The following is an 18,570-nucleotide window of genomic DNA, read 5'->3' on the forward strand; positions in this document are numbered from 1 at the left end:
GAAATTTAGCACTGATGAAGAGGTAATCGCCGAAACTGAGACCTATTTTGAGGATAAAGAGAAATCGTACTATAAAAATGGCATCGCAAAATTGTATGACCGCTATAATCGTTGTATCGCCCTCAAAGGCAACTATATTTAATAATAAAATCGAATTTTGTCAAAATAATATTTTTTACTATGTTAGCCTACGAACCTTTCAGCCCAACTGTTATTTTACTACAGAGCATTCCCTGACATTAGCTACGAGACTCGGCGGCAACTAGCCCGGCATCAGCGATTGTCTTTCCTGGCGAACGGGGTCCGCAACAGTCGCACGCTAGTTTTTTTGTTTTTTTTTGCTCTCCCTGCCTTCGCTCTCTTTTCCTTTCTGTTGACGTTGCAGACTGACGCCAGTATAATCGTCCCTCGGAAGTTGTGTTGTGTCGTGTCCGTGTGTTGAAGATTGTGGCTTAATGTGGCACCACAAAGTGTTGCCAATAGCGTTGTGGATCCGAAATTTATTATTTTCACAGATGAAGCATGGTTTCACTTACATGGCCATGCTATAACGCAAAACAATAGATACTGGTGTACAGAAAATCCTCATCTCATTCATGAAACTCCTTTACATGATAAGAAGGTTGGCGTATTGTGCGCTATAACTACACAGGATTATAGGCCCTATATTATTTTACGATACAATCAATGGTGACAGATACAGAACACAAATACTCACCCCATCCTCATCCCATTCATGAAACTCCTTTACATGATAAGAAGGTTGGCGTATGGTGTGCTATAACTACACATAGGATTATAGGCCCTATATTTTTTTACGATACAATCAATGGTGACAGATACAGAACACAAATACTCACCCCATTTTTTTGAACAGTTAACCGATATTGAGTGTCAGAGTGCTTATTTCCAGCAGGATTCAGCAACTGCCCATACAGGAGACAAAACATTGAATTTGATAAAGAAAATGTTCGAGGACAGGGTTATTAGTAGAGGATTATGGCCCTCTAGGTCCCCCGATTTGTCAGCCTGCGATTTTTATTTATGGGGAAATCTAAAAAATAAAGTACACAAAGACAATCCGCACACCATCCATGAGTTAAAAGAGAGAAAAGAGAGTATTGTACGAGAAATCGGGAGAATTACAGTAGACGAACTTGCACGTGTAAATGCCAATTTCCTTCGGAAATGCCAGGAATGTGTTGCAGCAGAGGGACATCATTTTCAACACCTTCTGTAGTCAAGGTTAGTACACAATATGAAAACTGTAGCCGACTCTAGCAACAGTTGCAGACCCCGTTCACCGGGAAAGACAAGCGCTGACGGTGGGCTGCTCGAGTCTCGTAGTGAATGTCATGGAATGCTCTGTATAGTTTGAATGACGACTTTATTGCTAGGTAGGAATCGTATGATGTATTTGGATTTCCCATCATATATTTTTGTTTCTCACTCTGGACTGACGTTTATAAAAACTTACTGCATAAGAAGTTAATTCAGATCAATAATTTAAAGGTGGCGACAGTTCTTGTTTTTCACATTTCGTGACTTTCCAAGTGTTTTATTTGACTCTGAATGTAATTAGTTCATAAGTTACAGTGCAGTCACTTAAATATGTTATTCAAAGTAAATGTATCCAAATTATTCTGAGAATTATATTTAGTGAAAATAAAGTGGGAGGATTAAGATTTTGCAAGTTTGAATAGTTTAATCCTTTCTGGACGAGCGACGTGCATAGCCCATCGTACAATTACTGTCCAATAAGATGGTCGATGGGAAATAGCCCTTCCTTCACTATAAAATTCTATTGTGAATGAAGGACAGGCTATAATGGCATCATGTGTGTTATAACTACCTGTTTCAAATTCCAACTACTAGATGTCGTGTTTTCTTTGTTGCTCAATTTTACTTGTACTCGTATTGAATTATGTTTGCACTTTTGTTTATACTCTTGAGAATAACATTGATTAATTTATATGCACATTTTTTACAAGATTTCCACTTCAAATTTCACAGTTAGTGATGATTTCGATCCTGTTGGACGTTTTAAAGTTATTTTCATTAATTCTATATTACATACTCAAAATATGTTTTTAGTAACTTTCATATGATGTTATATTTTTTTTACTTTCAAAAAATTGGTACAGAAAAAAATCATAAATGTGAGTAAATTTATGTAAATCTAACATATTATATATCTGTGGAAAGAGTACATGTTGTAGATTTCAGAAAAAGAAATGTTAAATAATAACAAAATTAACAACATATGCACGAGGTGCATCCAGAAAGTAAGTTTCCCTATTTTTTTTAAAAAAAAAAACCAACAGAGTTTCAGGAAACCATTTATTGGCAACAGGTACAGCAAAGGTTCAGCTATTTTTCAACATAGCAACCACCAGAATTGAGACACTTGTCGTATCGTGGTATCAACTTTTGGATCCCACTGTCGTAAAACTCTGCCGCCTGTGAATGGAACCAGCGTGTGACAGACGTCTTCAGCTCTTCGTCGTTGCCAAATCGCTCACCGGAGGACAGGAATTTCTTGAGGTGCAAGAAAACGTGAAAATCGCTGGGAGCAAGATCAGGACTGTAAGGTGGATGATCAAACAACTCTCAGCCAAATTCCGTCAAAACAGCTGCTGTGCGCCGAGCCGTATGTGGACGAGCATTGTCATGGAGGAGCACAACACCTGCAGTAAGCATGCCACGCCTCTTGTTTTTAATGGCACGTCGCAGTTTCCTTAGTGTTTCACAGTAATGGTCAGCGTTCACCGTTTCACCTCTGGGGAGGAAGTCAATGAGCAAAATGCCCTTCCTGTCCAAAAACACGGTGCACATCACTTTCTGTAAGGACAGCGTCTGTTTGAATTTCTTCTTGACCGGAGATCCACTATGCCGCCAATGCATTGACTGCTGCTTGGTCATCATGGTACCGTTGCAGGAATGTTAGTGCTGCTCCTGAACGTTTCATTTTGTGTTCGGGTGTCAGGTTTTTCGGCACCCACCTGGCACACAATTTTTTGAACAGCAGGCGCTGCGTGACAATCTCATGCAACACGGATCGCAATATCTGCGGAAAAAGGCTACTCAACTCCGTAATCGTGAAGCGACGGTTCTCTACGATGCGCTGCCGCACCAGCTCAACCAGATCATCAGTGATGAGGGACGGACGCCCACTGCGCTCTTCATCATGGACACTTTGACGACCTTCCGAAAACTGCAGACACCAGCGATGCACCATCTGCTTACTCATAATGTTCGGCCCATAGACCTCACAGAGCTGACGATGAATGTCAATTGGCGCAATGCTTTGTGCATTCAGGAACTTTATCACCGACCGAACCTCGCATGCGGCGGGAGAAGGAAGTCGAGCTTCCACTTCGGACCACTGCTGCCTCGCTACTGGCGCCGGGCGGGATCTGTCCGCCTGGCATATGATTGGTACGTCTTAGCTCTGCTGCGCATGCACAATTTACACGGCTCTTTATGTTTACTTTCACGGGAAAAAAATAGGGAAACTTACTTTCTGGATGCACCTCGTATGATGTATGATTTTCTGAAAAACAGGAAAAAGACGTCTCCTGGGAAAAACTCGGTATTCTCAGGCCGGTCCGGTAAGGGTTAATTGCTTTCTGTGCTTGGTTGAATTCTTGTGGTTGCTTTGCATACAGTTAAAGCTTGGTTTATTCAATTACAGATTTTGCGAAGCTCTAGTAAAAATCCGAAATAGGCATTTGAATGTTGTACAGACAATGGCTCAGGGAGTACTCGAGCTCAAGGAGTCTCACGAAGTGGACCAACAGACTGAAAACAGCATCCAGTATTTTTTGGATCGTTTTTACATGTCTAGGATAAGCATTCGAATGCTCATCAATCAGCACAGTTAGTATTAATCTGTAGTAGGTATCTTTTAATTTATTTTCTCTGTCAGGTAGTAAATACAGTTTTCTCTAATTCTGCTTTCCGCTTTTGGGACTTTTATGACTTGTGTGTCTGTAAAGATCCAAGTACTTTTGGTATGATGAGATAGTATGTAGGGTTTGTGCTTTGTTAAAAGCCTTTCTTAATACATAAGCTAGTTGTTAATATCAACATTATCTGTGCAGTATTTACGTGATAGGAACACTATTTCATGTAATCTCTTGCAGACACCTAATTTCTTTATGAAATAGATTAAATTTGAGCACATATTTTCATGACAGTAGCTTTAGTTTTATTGCAGGATTTTTAGTGGATATAGTAGGAAAAAGCTGTTTTCTCTGTAGTGATAATGTGTTACCAGTAAGTTTAGTTCTGTAATCTAGTCTGCAAATTATTTGAGATACTCCCACAAAACATTACTTTTAGCAAAAGAGTAGTCTTTGCTTAAATTATTCATGGAAAATAAAGATAGATAAGAGTGTATCACACATTTTTTTAAAGAGCGTATTATAGTTATTTTTTCCTGCATGCAGTAAGACACTAAGCTTTTATTAGTAAGTAATTTAAAAGTAAAGTAATTATCATTTCCAAAGTGTACTGGACTATGATAATATTTGCTATGACTGTAAACTAGGATGTGATATTGAAGTTTCTGTAACAATCTCCATTCCAAGCACTTGAACCTACAGCCTTAATTGTAGTGATTCAATGTAGATACAATGATTTAACTCATGTGATGGAATTGAGGGATAATAAATATGGTTGTTCGGAAATAGCAAGTGTTGTTGCAGTGATTATATCGAAAAAAGTAAGCAAGAAAATGGAATGAAACTAATTTGATTAATAATGCAGGGCAACAAAAAAAAAAAGTCTTTGAGACCTTTTTTACACCCAATATCTGATTTTTGCATCTTCAAGATGTATGGATTACTGAAAAGACTGCCATTTTGCAGTATCACATCAGGTTTCTTAAAAATTACATGTAATATATACGTGCTTGAACTTGCAATTCTGTAATGCAAGTGTGGCCTCCCCGATGGCGCAGTGGTTGCTTCGTCGCCTTGTAATCAAGGGTTCAATACCCGGTGGAGGCACATAGTGGTTTGGATCCCACTTTAAACTGTAGGTCCAGTCCCGATTAGCCTTACTGTGCATAAAGTGGACTTGAAACACCAAAATGTAATACGCGTGAACCATACAACCAACATAAAATACTAAACAGCAATGAAATACACATTGCATTATATTGTGTCTTTAGTACAGGTATAGATTAGCGCATGAAATTCATAAACACATGCCACATTCCCTATTGTAACATATAAAGTCCAAAGGAAAAGAAGCGCACGAAAACCACTAATGGTCACTTACATTATATGTCAATAGAACCAGTGGCGGTCCCTCCTACTTATCGCCCATTGAAGCTATTTAAATTATCTATATTAACATAATAAGAACACTTCTTTCTTCCAAAATCAACATTTCCAAAAGGAAAAGTTCCGAAGGAAAACTTTCACCATGACTGGGCGTTTGTTTACTTCACCTACCCTCGTCGTTCCACCCTCTACGGCCTGATGCCGAGTATTTCGGACCACGCGCGAAGGTAAACGATCCTCACCACGGAAGCTGAACTCTCTAGCTGTTCCCTGCGAAATACATAGCAAATTCTTTTTCCTTTGAATTTTTGCTATGTGCTAAAGTTTAATTGCGTCGTAGTGATAGTATTGAGTGTAGTAAGTCCATATTTTCCTAATTTCATTGCAAAATTGCGTCTGTCATTCATAACGAACTGGAAAAATCTTCTACAGTCTAAGCATCTGCTAAGTGCCTTGCTTAAATGCTGCGCAGTAGCTTCCGAGGGAACAGCTCACATCCACCTGTTCCACCAGCCCCAAGCCAAGACACGTGCAGCGGCAGGACAAGAAAGCGAATGTTGCGAGCGTAGGGTTGCGAATGTTGTATGATCGTCTGGCTCAAGACGAAGACGAAAGCTTTTAGTTCATTGAACTTTACAGAAAAGACAGCAAAAAACGAAATCATACACAAGGCATTTTCACACAAGTTACTACAAATCTGTAAAATCATTAACTGGATACTCTTCCAGTGGCAAATTTTTGTTGTCCTTGTTTGTTCCCGAGAAGGGAGTTTGGAACAGTACGGGTTTTGTCACAATTTCTACAAATCTAGGGGAAGTCATGAAAAAACTCGACCATCTGAATGTAATTATTTCATTGAGGACATTTGAATTACAAGAAAACTCAACTCTACAAATACAATGCCAACATAATCTACAAATAGAGAGATGAAACAGGATTCGACCAAACATTTATTTCCTCTGATCACTCATAAATTGCTTTCATTATTTTTTCTTTGTTGTGCATCCACAATTTTGTTTTTAATGTTTTCTTTACATTATATCATATTTGCTTTAACAATGTTATTGTCTAACGTGCTTCATGTATGCCACTTCTGACAATTTGTAACATATGTATTTGGTTCATTTCAGTAAGGGTTGAATTTTACTTGGTCTACTGCATTATATTACGACAGGTATGGGAGGTGGGGGCAAGTTCAGGTCACCTGTTCCCCTGCCTGATTTAGCACTGCATGCCACTGAATAGAACCGTTGTCGCTTGGATGAAAAACTTCTTGTACGACATGTTCTCTTGTGTACTGTAACAGGATCATCACGTTTCGACAACCAACAGTAGTCACCCATCATTGATGTATTCCAACATCCCTGGTACTGGCTCTCCATTTTCCATCTTCGTTGTACTTAACTTTTTCTGGTAGCTGCTCAAGATTGTCATATGTCTCCTTCAGATGGACAGAATGAGCGACTGGGACTGATGCTAGAATGTTACCATTATGTAGCAACACACCTTTCAAACTTCTCTTCCTTGAAAAAATTGAATCTATGATAGCCTTCATTCATTTCTGTTCTGTTGTTCTAACTTATTTATGAGCTTTCCTGAGTAACATACTGTTCTAGTTCTTTCTCGCGATGTCTATAAACTGTTACATATGTTCCTCAGGATTGCTACACATCTGGAAAACCTGAAAAACTGGGAAATGTCAGGGAATTTAGCTTGTCAGGGAAATTTCTGGAAATTATGTGCATTTTGAAGTCTGCAAGAGAAACATTTGCAAAACGAACAAGCAGTTCACTTCCACTTCTGGATTTGGTTCTTGTGATTCCACTCCCAAAAAGATTCAGTTTAGAAATGTGTTTCTTTCGTTCTTATGAATCTATCTTGTGCAAAATTATGGTGCCTTCGAATTTCTGTAATAAATTTTCACTTTTATAATACTTATAATACTAGATATTAGAAAGAATATCAAAGTAAAACTTGCAGTCCAGTTATCTGATTGATAACTAAAGTACATTGACAATATGATCATAATTATCGGAAAGGTTGGTGAAGATGAGGTTATTGTCTGTTATTTTATAGATCTTAGTCTTCTTGGCATTTCCTATAGAATTCCTATATGCAACAAAAAATTCTCCAGATGCTGCGTACTTATAAATGTAAGCATAAAGCCGCATTTTCTACGACACTATAAATTCACTAGAAAATGAAAGATTGTGTATGGTTTATGAACTTTTTCTGTTGTTTTTATATTGTAGAGATCTGTTATGGTGAAATAATGTACCTTTGTTACATTAGCTTGAAGGCTAGATGCAGGTGATTGTCAGACCCAATACATTTGATCCCGATTCTAATTTTACATTTTACTCTTCAAATATTCACATGTTTTTGTGTGTGGAATGAAATTTGCTAAAAAAAAAGTTGTAAAAGTGAATGTTCATAATAATTAAGGGATTATATGTTTAATTGAAAAACACAAGGTTAAAAAGCAAAAAATCATGATGATAAACATGTCTGGAAAAATGGAAAATCTGGAAATGTAAGGGAATTTTATAATAAAAAATTCGTAGCAACCCTGGTTCCTGGAGCTAGCAGGTTTTTCTTTCAGCCTTGAAGCCAGAAGTTTTGCAGCATTCTTTGTCAGATTTAAATCTGACCAAATCATTGATTACACTGTTAAGCCTTGTTTCCATGCTTAATAACAACTAAAAAATGCTGTCCACGATTCAAAGTTTGTTCGGAGTCTGAAGAAGACCTTATTAGAAGGTTGAAACGTCATGTGCATAGTGTGTGTGTGTGTGTTTTTTTTTTTAAATAAAAATCTGCTTTGGTCAGCATTTTCAGTGTGTTACAAATCATTGAGTTTATTTTTGTCTGAAAGGTTGGGGTGTGCCTTGTGTGTCTGCCATCTTCAGATGACTCGACTGGCGTAGAACTTGATTCAGATTACAGTATCTCAAGGTTCTTCGGAGGGTTTGGTACAGGAACATCACAGCCATGTGGTACAGGCCTTCTAGCAGAATCCAAATCTGGATAAAACATTCCTTTTTTGTTTTTTATATTGAAGCATTTTATATTTGCACATAAGGAAAAACTATGATGTTGACTTTCACATCAATATTTTTATTGCTATTTCATTGGGATATTGTGTATTTTTAATCTTATTATTAAATAGACACATATAAATTATTAAAAATTGGTATGCGATAGGACAGGTATGGATTCAGGTACACAAATTACGTATAAAACAAGTGTCACAATCAAAAAAGGGAAATCCATGTTGTCCTGTGTAATCAGTGATGTTAACTGTTAAATGAATTTCATTTTTCTTCTTGCTGTACTTGTTTTCTTTCCAGCTACTATGTAAGTATTGTTCCATAGAGTAGTTTGTTTATACCTTTAAACTTTGCACTAATAACATTAACTTTTAATTATTCACTGTTTTGATACAATTCACATGAAGTGCTATTTATAAATCATCTATTGTAACAACCATTACGTTGCATTCTGTTTATATCTCTTGAGAAAGGCACATGTGAATGAGGTCGAAATGCTGAGTCATTAGAAAAAAGTAGACACAACAAGTATATCTTTATTAATGTCATTAATTTCTATGTATTCAATATGAAGTACTGCTTTTCCTACATTGTTTTATTATTCGGTATGGACTTTATTGTGCTAGAAAGGTGTTATGTTTATTTTGTCAACAAAACACATTTTGTACAATATTCAATACTGCTATTATTCATTTAAAGATATTACTCATGTTCATTTTAGTGACCAATTTCTTTCTATTTTTTCAGCTCTACTTTTTGGCAGTGAATTGAATGGCCACAGTCGACACATTGGCTGTATAGATCCTAACTGTAATTTAGTTGCGGTCGTGAAAGATGCTTTTGAGAATGCTCGCTTCCTCTGTGATCAGTATTACCTTGCATCACCTGACCTTATAGTTAAAGAGCATAATGGTAAGATGATATCAGGTAATATCAGGTGAATTTCACCTTTTATCCATTCTGTCTTGGAAGTTGTGAGCTTTCTGCTAACTTCAGTAACTGTCATCGTGAGGCTTCCACTTTTTCAATTAATGTATAACCTTTGTTAGTACAGTGTTATCTCGATTTTGTTTTTTATGGATCAAGAACAAACATTTCAAATGCAGGAAACTGTAAGATTTGGGAAAATTTTGTAACGTTTTCCAGGAAAATGTACAATCAAGGTTCTACTGTAGTTGTTAAAAAGTTTTGCTGTGTCACTTAATATGTATGAGAATGTTTTAATGTACTGTGTCATTGCTTGTTGTGAGAGAGTAGGATATTACTTTGAAACATTGGTAACTAATTCATGAACTATCAATTTTTTGTAATAAGGGAGCACCCTGAATTGAATATCAGTAGAAATTATATTATTTCATACATGCAATTTCATTTCAATGAAAGGATTGATTTTTGTTGTTTAGTGTCGGTTTTCTGCCACTTTGGCTCATCACGATGATGAGGATGACTGATGATATAAAGAAGTTGGTGAATGGACACTCACAAAGAACACCTATGCCAAGGCTGAGATTTGAACCCAGGACCTCTGGCATTGAAGCGTGCTGTGCTAACTAATCCACCATAGAGGTCAGCTTCAGTGAAAAGTACATGGCATTAGTTGCTAAGAATATTGCCTTGTAAACCACATGATTTTCCATGAAGGGGTTGAAATTTTCAATCTCTTATAAAAATGTGCATCTACTCCCACTTTGCCTTATTAATAAATAAATAAATAAAAAGAAAGGATGCTGAGAAACTGTCATGAAAAATTCTGAAACTGGCATTTTTGTATTTTTAAATACTTTTTCTATAATTTTTAAATTAAATTTGGATGTATGGGTTAAAAAGTAGCACAAAATGCTGTCACGCGCTATGAATAAATGAGGTTTTGTTCATTTCTCAAGAGGGCCAGTTCAAATTTCATTGAGAAAGGTGTTTTATTCTTCAATGTCTGCTTCTCATTATTGAGGTACACTCTGGTTTTTATCAAAACATTATAGCTGGATTGATTCTGAATAAAACAAAGTATCAATCATAATTATAGCATCATAGTCACAGAAATATAAAATTTTATTTAGAGAAGTACATAATTTCAAATTTTGCCCGTAAAAAGACACAGGGCTATCGAAGAGTTAATAACTGATACCAGCCAATACTTTTCCAAAATCCCTATGCTGTATAGAGAATGCAAAGTTCTCATTCCTTCTGTGCCAACTTAACTTTATCTTACAAAATTTAATGTCATTACTAAATGATAGCACATTGCGATTGTGAATATATTCAAGAAAATCGTTAATAAATCGATGGTATAATTCTTATATTTTGACAGGAATGGACCATAATGACAATTTGCCAATACCGATGAACTACCAATGTGAAATTTATCGATACCGATAACCAATATTAGCCAGTAATGCTTATAATTATATCATTTCAAAATTACATTGGCTTAGCTCTAGTTTCAATGTTGTTTGCATTTTATGAATTTTTGTCAGTCTTTAGAATGTTGCCCAGCTTATTGCATTTTGACATTTTCTTTCATGTAAAAATATTCTAAGAAGTTTGCATTAGGTATTAGTGATTGAATGCAGCATTTTTCCCAACTAACATTCTACTTGCATCTTTGAGGGAGAATGAACAAGCTTAGCTTCTTGTAGAATTAACCAAGCTATACTACTGTATCACAGAATGTTCAGTGGTGTAGCTTTGTGGCAATTCACCCACATACAAATTAACTTCTATTGGCACAGCCAATCGTAAAATAAAGGGATGGGGGAGAAATGAGTCCTATTCAGACATTATTGGTTTGCAGTAGATTACTTTTTTATATGAGGGCTTCATCACAGTTTACAGTCCTATTATTGGTAATAACAGTAAAAACCACGTAACTTAAATCATTTTAGTGTCCACTGAGTAGCATATGTAGTTTTATGACAAAATCTACTTTGAAGTAAGTCTTGAAGCTTTCCTGATGAAGCTGAAGATGAGTGACATTAGCTCTCGGAAACTGTTCCAGAATTGACCTGGTCGATAGACCAAGATAATATATTCAAAATCTACTTTGTCAGTTTGAAATAGAGATTTGGTATGTGTATATGTAGATGTGTGCAAAAAAAAATGTAGGGATTGTACTTACATTCTTGAAGCTTTGCATCCTGGAATGACACTATCTGATATGGATGTGCATGTTTCATATACATTAAAAATGAGGTTTTTGAAAAATGAGTCGGCATAGATTTTATATATAAAAATTATTTATTTTCACTCTAAATGAAGACCAAAAATTAATGTAAAACCTGATTTTTAAAACTATTTATATTCAAAACTTCTTTCTGGAGTGTATGAAACTGAAAATTGAAGATACTGACTTTTGTATCACCTTAATTGTACTTTTGTATTATTTTTTGTTGTATTTTCTGCAGAGTTGGATCGTGGATTGCCCATCCAAATTGTGTATGTACCTTCACATCTTTATCACATGTTGTTTGAGTTGTTCAAAAACTCAATGAGAGCTGTTATGGAGTTTCATGGATCATCATCTGAAGAACATCCACCTATAGAAGTAACATTAGTTAGGGGCCAAGAAGACATATGTCTGAAGGTATGTGTACATTTATTTCTTTGTAACATGTTGTGGCTATGGAAAGTTGTCTTCAAAATTGAGGATAAATGTCCCTATTTTTTTTTCTTAACAACAGTAGACATCAAGATTGTGATTTATTATTTTTTTGACTTTACATATTGCCAATTTTACTGTGATCAGGGTGGCTACAAACAAGCAGAAATGAAATTCCCCGACTTTTCCAGGACAAAATTTACATTTTTCCCTGACAATTTCTTAAGTACCAATATTATCTTCTATGAAATTGACATTATTTCTATATTCTCTGTGATTTGAATTCAAACAGCAAAATAGTGAATTTGGAAAATTATTACAATTCACAAGCTAGGGAAGGATTATGGAATTTTATCATACGCAGTAAGTTTAAAATAATATACTTGATTATTTTTAAAGTTCTGACTAAATGAGATAAGAGTGAAGAGTGATTGATTTAGAAATACAATTTGCAATTTATCAGTCTCCTTATACATTCTCGGTATTATATGTTGATATTTCCACTGAGGTTTGGAACCCTCTGCTTGCAAGAACCATGAGTTCAGAATCATCTTTGGATGCATAAAGCTACTTCTCTCTTCTCTGTAAAGCAAACAACTTAACTCTTTCATATAAATGAAACAATTGAATTGTACAAAAGAAAGTGTCATATTTCCTTACGTTATCTATGGGATTTCTGCTTCAGTACAGTATATCCAAGTGAAGTACTGTGAAACTGACAACATGCAGTTATACCATTATTGCTGACGAAAAGGTACGTAGGTATTAGAAATTTAACGCAAGGAAATTATAGAACTGCATTGTGCAGGTACCTGATTTAGCTAACCACACATTAAAACAGCTGCTGGAAGTTCATATACGAGGAGCATCCTGAAAAAGCTCCAATGGTGCCTATACGCAGCACTAGTGGTTGGAGAGCAACACACACACATGCAGGCAGGAAGAAGTGGCATGTAGCTGTAATCTGGTACAGTTGTACTGCAGCCGTTTTAGGACTGTTCTGGGTCAAAGATTGCAGCTCTCATACAGTCTCCCACCAACTGCGATGTAGCCTAGGTATAGTAATCAGATTTTTGCAAGCTCAGAATTTGGTACAGAGCCACCAGAAATCGTGTGAGGTGTGCAGACAATTCACGGAAGGCCAATCGAATGTGCACAACCCCATACAGCTGAGTACACGCGGGCCCTTTGCATCACTTCAGGTTAGGGATCTTGGACCACTCTCTGTACAGCCCTGGCCTTGCATGTACCGACTTTCATCTCTGTTTAACTGAAGATGTTTCTGGCAGGACAAGGATTTGACAGATACACTGCGGTAGAGATAGTTCCAGTCTTTGCTGTCATACACATATGCCATGGGCATACAAAATGTAGTGCCATGCTACGACAAATGCCAGAACTACGGTGGTGATTATGCCAAAAATTAGGTTAGGACTCACTGTTACTAATGCAATAAATTACAACTGATATTCTTGTTTTATTTATGCCTAATTGGTAGGGACCTTGATTTTTTTCAAATTGGTGTATTTTTTATTTTTTACTATTCGGTGTTATTTTAGTGCATTTTCTGGCAAATATCTGAAATTATACCTTCATGGTGTTTTTAAACTACTGCTTCAAATTGTAAGTCACATGGACTATGCCTCTTTATGAGAGTTTGATATCCTGAAAGTTATTTTCCATACCCCCTTTTTTTGCCTGACGTGACTCCTGTTTGCAGTGATTTATTAAGTACAATATTGGACTGCTCTCTCTAATGATGAGCTCCTGGTTTATTTTAAGCAACTATATAGAATGTACAGGTATGTTTCTATATTTTTTAAACACCTATTTCTTTTTGTGTCCAACTTCATAATTTTGAGTTAAATTTAATTGCCTATTTGTATTTTAATGCCTATTTTGAAAATTATAAGTGCTTATTTGCCTGCCTATTTTATATGTGTTTAGTGCCTAAACATCCGGTCTCTAGTGATGAAAGTGTGTAGGGGTGTGGAGTTAGGGTCCCATACTTACTTGATCATGGCTGAAGGTGGGGGTGATGTGTTCAGCATCACGCCCGTGGCCACCTTTATTTCTCAAAGTTCCCTCCAGGTACCTGCTTGATATGACGCTGGGTGGGTGCTGGAGCAGTTTGAATAGTTGGAAAAAGATCCTGCCCCCCCCCCCCCTGCAAGAGATCGACCCCGGGTCTCTCGCATGGTAGTCAGGCACCCAAACGACTGAGCTCAATTATTTCTCACTCTACAAATGCCGATGGTGCACACTTAGCTTGGTAATTCAAAACACATCTCGCGTGACAAATACTGAAGATGTGGCTCCAGAGTGACGGTAGATACGCACTCTATCTCCGCCACTGTGATGCAAATGGTTTTGATAGAAGTTGAAAATATCGTGGAAAATGCATGATTTAATGTGGCTGTCGGAATTATTCCTTGTATAACAAGCATTATAGTTTACACTTGAATAAAATGTTGGAAAACTTGCACGGTCTATGTACACAAAGATGGCCCAGAAAAGACAAGAATGTTGGATTTCATGGAATTTTTCGTTGTTTTAGGACATTTTTTTAAAAAAAATCGCTGAAAACACCAACAATTTGCATTTTATGCCAAATTCGCATTATTTCAAAATTTCGAACGGGTGAAAAATGTGTCCAGACATCACTGCACATTCATAAACACAACTTCGCATCAATTACAATTTTTCACAGTTTTCGAGTTTGCGAAAAATCAATGTCCCTACTAATTAGAAATTTCTTTCTGGCCACCCCTCGTAGAAATCAGTAGATGGAAAGTGAAAATTTAGCAGGGCTGGCAGAGAAAAGTCAATTCTTGAAGAAAGTGATTTGCTTCTGTGATTGAATGATTCGAGTAAATATATTAAAATATTTACGTATTTATTATTAGTATTTTATGTCATAATATTGGATTATGACCATCTCTCACGAGTTTAAACAGACAGGACAGAGAGTGGCGTTAATTTCACTGCCATACTAGTGTTGCAGTAAATTTGAGGTTGGGAGCATGCACTTGCCAATTTTTATAACGTTCACAAATGCAGATTTATGTTTCACTTTTTTGTGATAGTATGCAATATATATCCTGTTTTGTTGGATTCTTCTTGATATCTAAGAATAGTGCAATGTCATTGTAAACGTATGTTAACTTGTGCGAAACCAGTCATACGTCAGGATGATGAAAGAAAACCTTCGTAAGCACTGCTACATTAAATAAGGTGAAGTGAGCCAGAAGAGTAATAAAATTCCAGCAGAATATTTGCAGTCTAAAGCTCTTCTTGTTTATGCATGCGATTTTTGTTGGATGTTGCAGTCCGAAGACATCCAACAAAAATCAATTCCATACGAGTGTCATGCATGCAATTTCTATCGTATGTGGGTCATTCCACGTCAATTCATCCAGGCCATGTTACCCACCATCCCCGATTTTGATGAAATTCGGTATGCTTATAGAACTTTTGATGCTGATTACAAAAATGACAACTTTTTTTAAAATTGGTCAAAGGGTTCAGAAGTTACGTGCTTTTTAAGATCTCCGTGTACGCCACATGCGGCTCCACTTTGAATTTCACGCATTAGATTATTGCATGTATCTTCCCTCGGGTTTGCCGTAGAAACTTCAAGTTCGTTTTCTTTTGTTGAGAATAGTATAAGCTTTCATTTAAACAAAGTTTCAGATGAATGCATCAATATACATGTATTTTTATATATAGTTTTATGTATTTTTTTAGAAAAATAAATGACTAACTTCAAGAGCGAATTTCATGCAATGCCCCCCCTTGAATTTCCCCCCAATTTTATATGTAGGTAGCTCAGACTGTGTACTAATGCCTAATGAAAAAATTGGGATGGGTGGTTCAGAGACAGGGTGATTAAAAAATCATTTGCATAAAATGACATTAAAAGTAAATCTTCTTAAAAATTAGCACAAAACCTGAAGTACAATATGTTTCAAGCTACAATATTCAAAATTTATGTTCACTATGTGTGAATGTAAGCATAGGCGTAACCTGGCGGGGGCAAAGGGAAGCTCTTACCCTCTCCCAAATTTATAGATTAATTTAAAATTCGCAAGTAATAATTACAGTGGAACTCATTTTGAAGTTCCTCGATTTTACATTTTCCTTAATTTTGCATTCAATCTTGGTGGTCCCAACATAGTAAATTGTTTAGAAATTTTCTAAGATTTTACATTTTCCCGCGTATTAATTTTTTTCAGCTTGGTCTCCTGGATAACGTAAAATCGAGGTTCCACTGTATCTAAGTTAGTTTCAACAGTCTTCATTTCTTAAAAAAAATTATATATTATATAATTATATATATATAATCATTATTAACATTCTCAAGTTTAGCAAATTTATCTTTCAGAACATTCTTTTTGTGCAATTTATCTCAATATGGAAGTTCTTTTTTGGCTACTCTTCATGGGGATACGTAATATGACGTAAGAATTAATACTACACATTTGTGCTGATTGAAGTTTTTTTTCACATTGGGCTTTTTTGCCACATACCACAGAAAATATCCTTGTGACGGGATGGTTGTAACAGAAATAAATACTTGTATAGACTTCTATAGTATAAAGCAACAAGTACGGCAATTATGTACCAATTCCTAGAAATACGTAGTATTCAAGGCATAAATTTCTGAGTAATCATCTAGGGTGAAATGACAACCCACAGTACAATGTGTCAGCGATTGCAAAGTACTACATCAGTACCAGGATGTATGCACTATTTTGAACTTACAGGTTCCGTAAGTTACTTTTTACAAGTAACTGGGTTTCTTTTACAGTTACTGTAACAGTAACGTACTGTTAATGATCATTGATTTGTGTAAAAGTTACACAAAATCAATGATCATGTAGACTTCCGTGTTTTACTTATGTTTCTAGTACATAATATGTATTCATATATTTACATTATTACTGCTAATAAATGATGGAAAACACAGTCAGCTTTGCTTGAACGATTATAATTTAAAAAATCATTTGTATGCTGACCATGGTGTTTTGATTATGGTGTCATTGATTCCACTTGCACCTATTTCTTTCTCCGCCATTCCAAGTTCAACAAGATCCAAAGATCCACTCCCTCGACAATGACTTTTTCCTAGCTGGACAACAACATTCCAAACGAACACAGCAGTCTACCAAAAACGATGGAGTTTTCACATGCAATTAGAAATGAATTACAGTAAAGCGTGGATGTTCTAAATTTAGCATGCAACAAAGCATAGCTTCCTTGCCAGGAATTCCAAGAAAACCCTTTCACATAGCATCCGGAGAAGGTACATATTTTATTTTTATAGTCTTGAACAGAATTTTCCAATTTAGCTATTTCCCTACTGCAAAAAGTAACTCTGTTACCGTTGTTAACGTTACAGGTACTTACTTTTAAAAGTAGCTAGTTACAGTCATGGGCGTCCGGAATTGGGGGCAAGGGGGGGGCCGTGCCCCCCCCCCCATGGAAAACGAAAGTCAACAAAAAATTACATATTTCACACATATAATTTAATTTCAGCCACAATAATGTGTGTTAATTATTGCACGAACATGATAAATTCAAATTTAAGCAATGTTTTTTTGAGGGATGAACACTATTATTGGGGAAAATATACCATGTTGGCCCCCCTCTGGAAAAAATACCTTCCTTGCCCCTCCCTGGAAAAAATCCTGCGGACGTCCATGGTTACAGTTAGAATTCCTAAATAAAAAGTAACTGTACTTGTAACTTTGTAACTATTTACTTCGAAACACTAGTTGTTTAACAGTCAGAGCAAAATAGTATGTGCTGATGTAATATGTCTTGTATAACTGTATGGTTTGACTTTTGTGAAGAAGTGGCTTTCCGAATTCCAACTGCAATCAGTTTTGTAGTAACATGTGTGTGCGTGACTCAAACTTGTTTGTAGGATTGCGTCAAAAGTCCACGTGAAAATGGAGATGCAGCTATTAAATTCTCGCATCCACTTGATCCATCAACTTCCTACTACTGGATACAAAATATTCTGTGTCCAGTGGACATTAACAATACAAATGTATGGACATATGTACTTATTGATAAGTCAAATACTTTAGTGTGTTTGGAATGGTCAAAATATCCATGTAAAATGTGAACGGCACAATTTATAGTACATGAAATTTTGGCAATGCATAGAGTACAATTTTTAGGTACTATCTTAATGGGTGTCACTTGGAAACTATCTTCAGGTTGAGATAATCACAAAGTTTTCCATCGCATAAAAATAGTGTCCAGGATTATTTGATAAATACATTTGAAAAACCACAAATATTACTCTTTATTCGTTTGTTCCTCAAGTGCCAGGAGGATCACAAAATATATTTAACTTGTAAATTTTAATTAATATATAAGTTTGGGAGAGGGCAAGAGCTTCCCTTTGCCGCCGCCAGGTTATGCCTATGCTTACATTCACACATAGTGAACATAAATTTTGAATATTGTAGCTTGAAACATATTGTACTTCAGGTTTTGTGCTAATTTTTAAGAAGATTTACTTTTAATCTCATTTTATGCAAATGATTTTTTAATCACCCTGTCTCTGAACCACCCATCCCAATTTTTTCATCAGGCATTAGTACACAGTCTGAGCTACCTA

The 18,570-nt window shown here is 36.1% G+C and overlaps 1 protein-coding gene across 3 annotated transcripts in view; it reads left to right on the forward strand.

The window, feature by feature from the left end:
• Pdk (pyruvate dehydrogenase kinase) overlaps positions 1 to 18,570 on the forward strand; it is a 77,450-nt gene that overhangs the window by 52,629 nt on the left and 6,251 nt on the right. For 2 of the 3 annotated variants that reach the window (XM_083136694.1, XM_083136703.1), the window contains exons 3-5: positions 3,695 to 3,879; positions 9,089 to 9,268; positions 11,743 to 11,921. In XM_083136694.1, the coding sequence (XP_082992820.1) occupies positions 3,695 to 3,879; positions 9,089 to 9,268; positions 11,743 to 11,921 (544 nt within the window). The remainder of the gene's footprint in view (positions 1 to 3,694; positions 3,880 to 9,088; positions 9,269 to 11,742; positions 11,922 to 18,570) is intronic. The other variant, XM_083136712.1, reaches the window with a different exon arrangement.

The sequence above is a fragment of the Lepisma saccharinum genome, chromosome 1 (assembly GCF_977018435.1).
Source record: "Lepisma saccharinum chromosome 1, izLepSacc3.1, whole genome shotgun sequence".
Taxonomy (NCBI): domain Eukaryota; kingdom Metazoa; phylum Arthropoda; class Insecta; order Zygentoma; family Lepismatidae; genus Lepisma; species Lepisma saccharinum.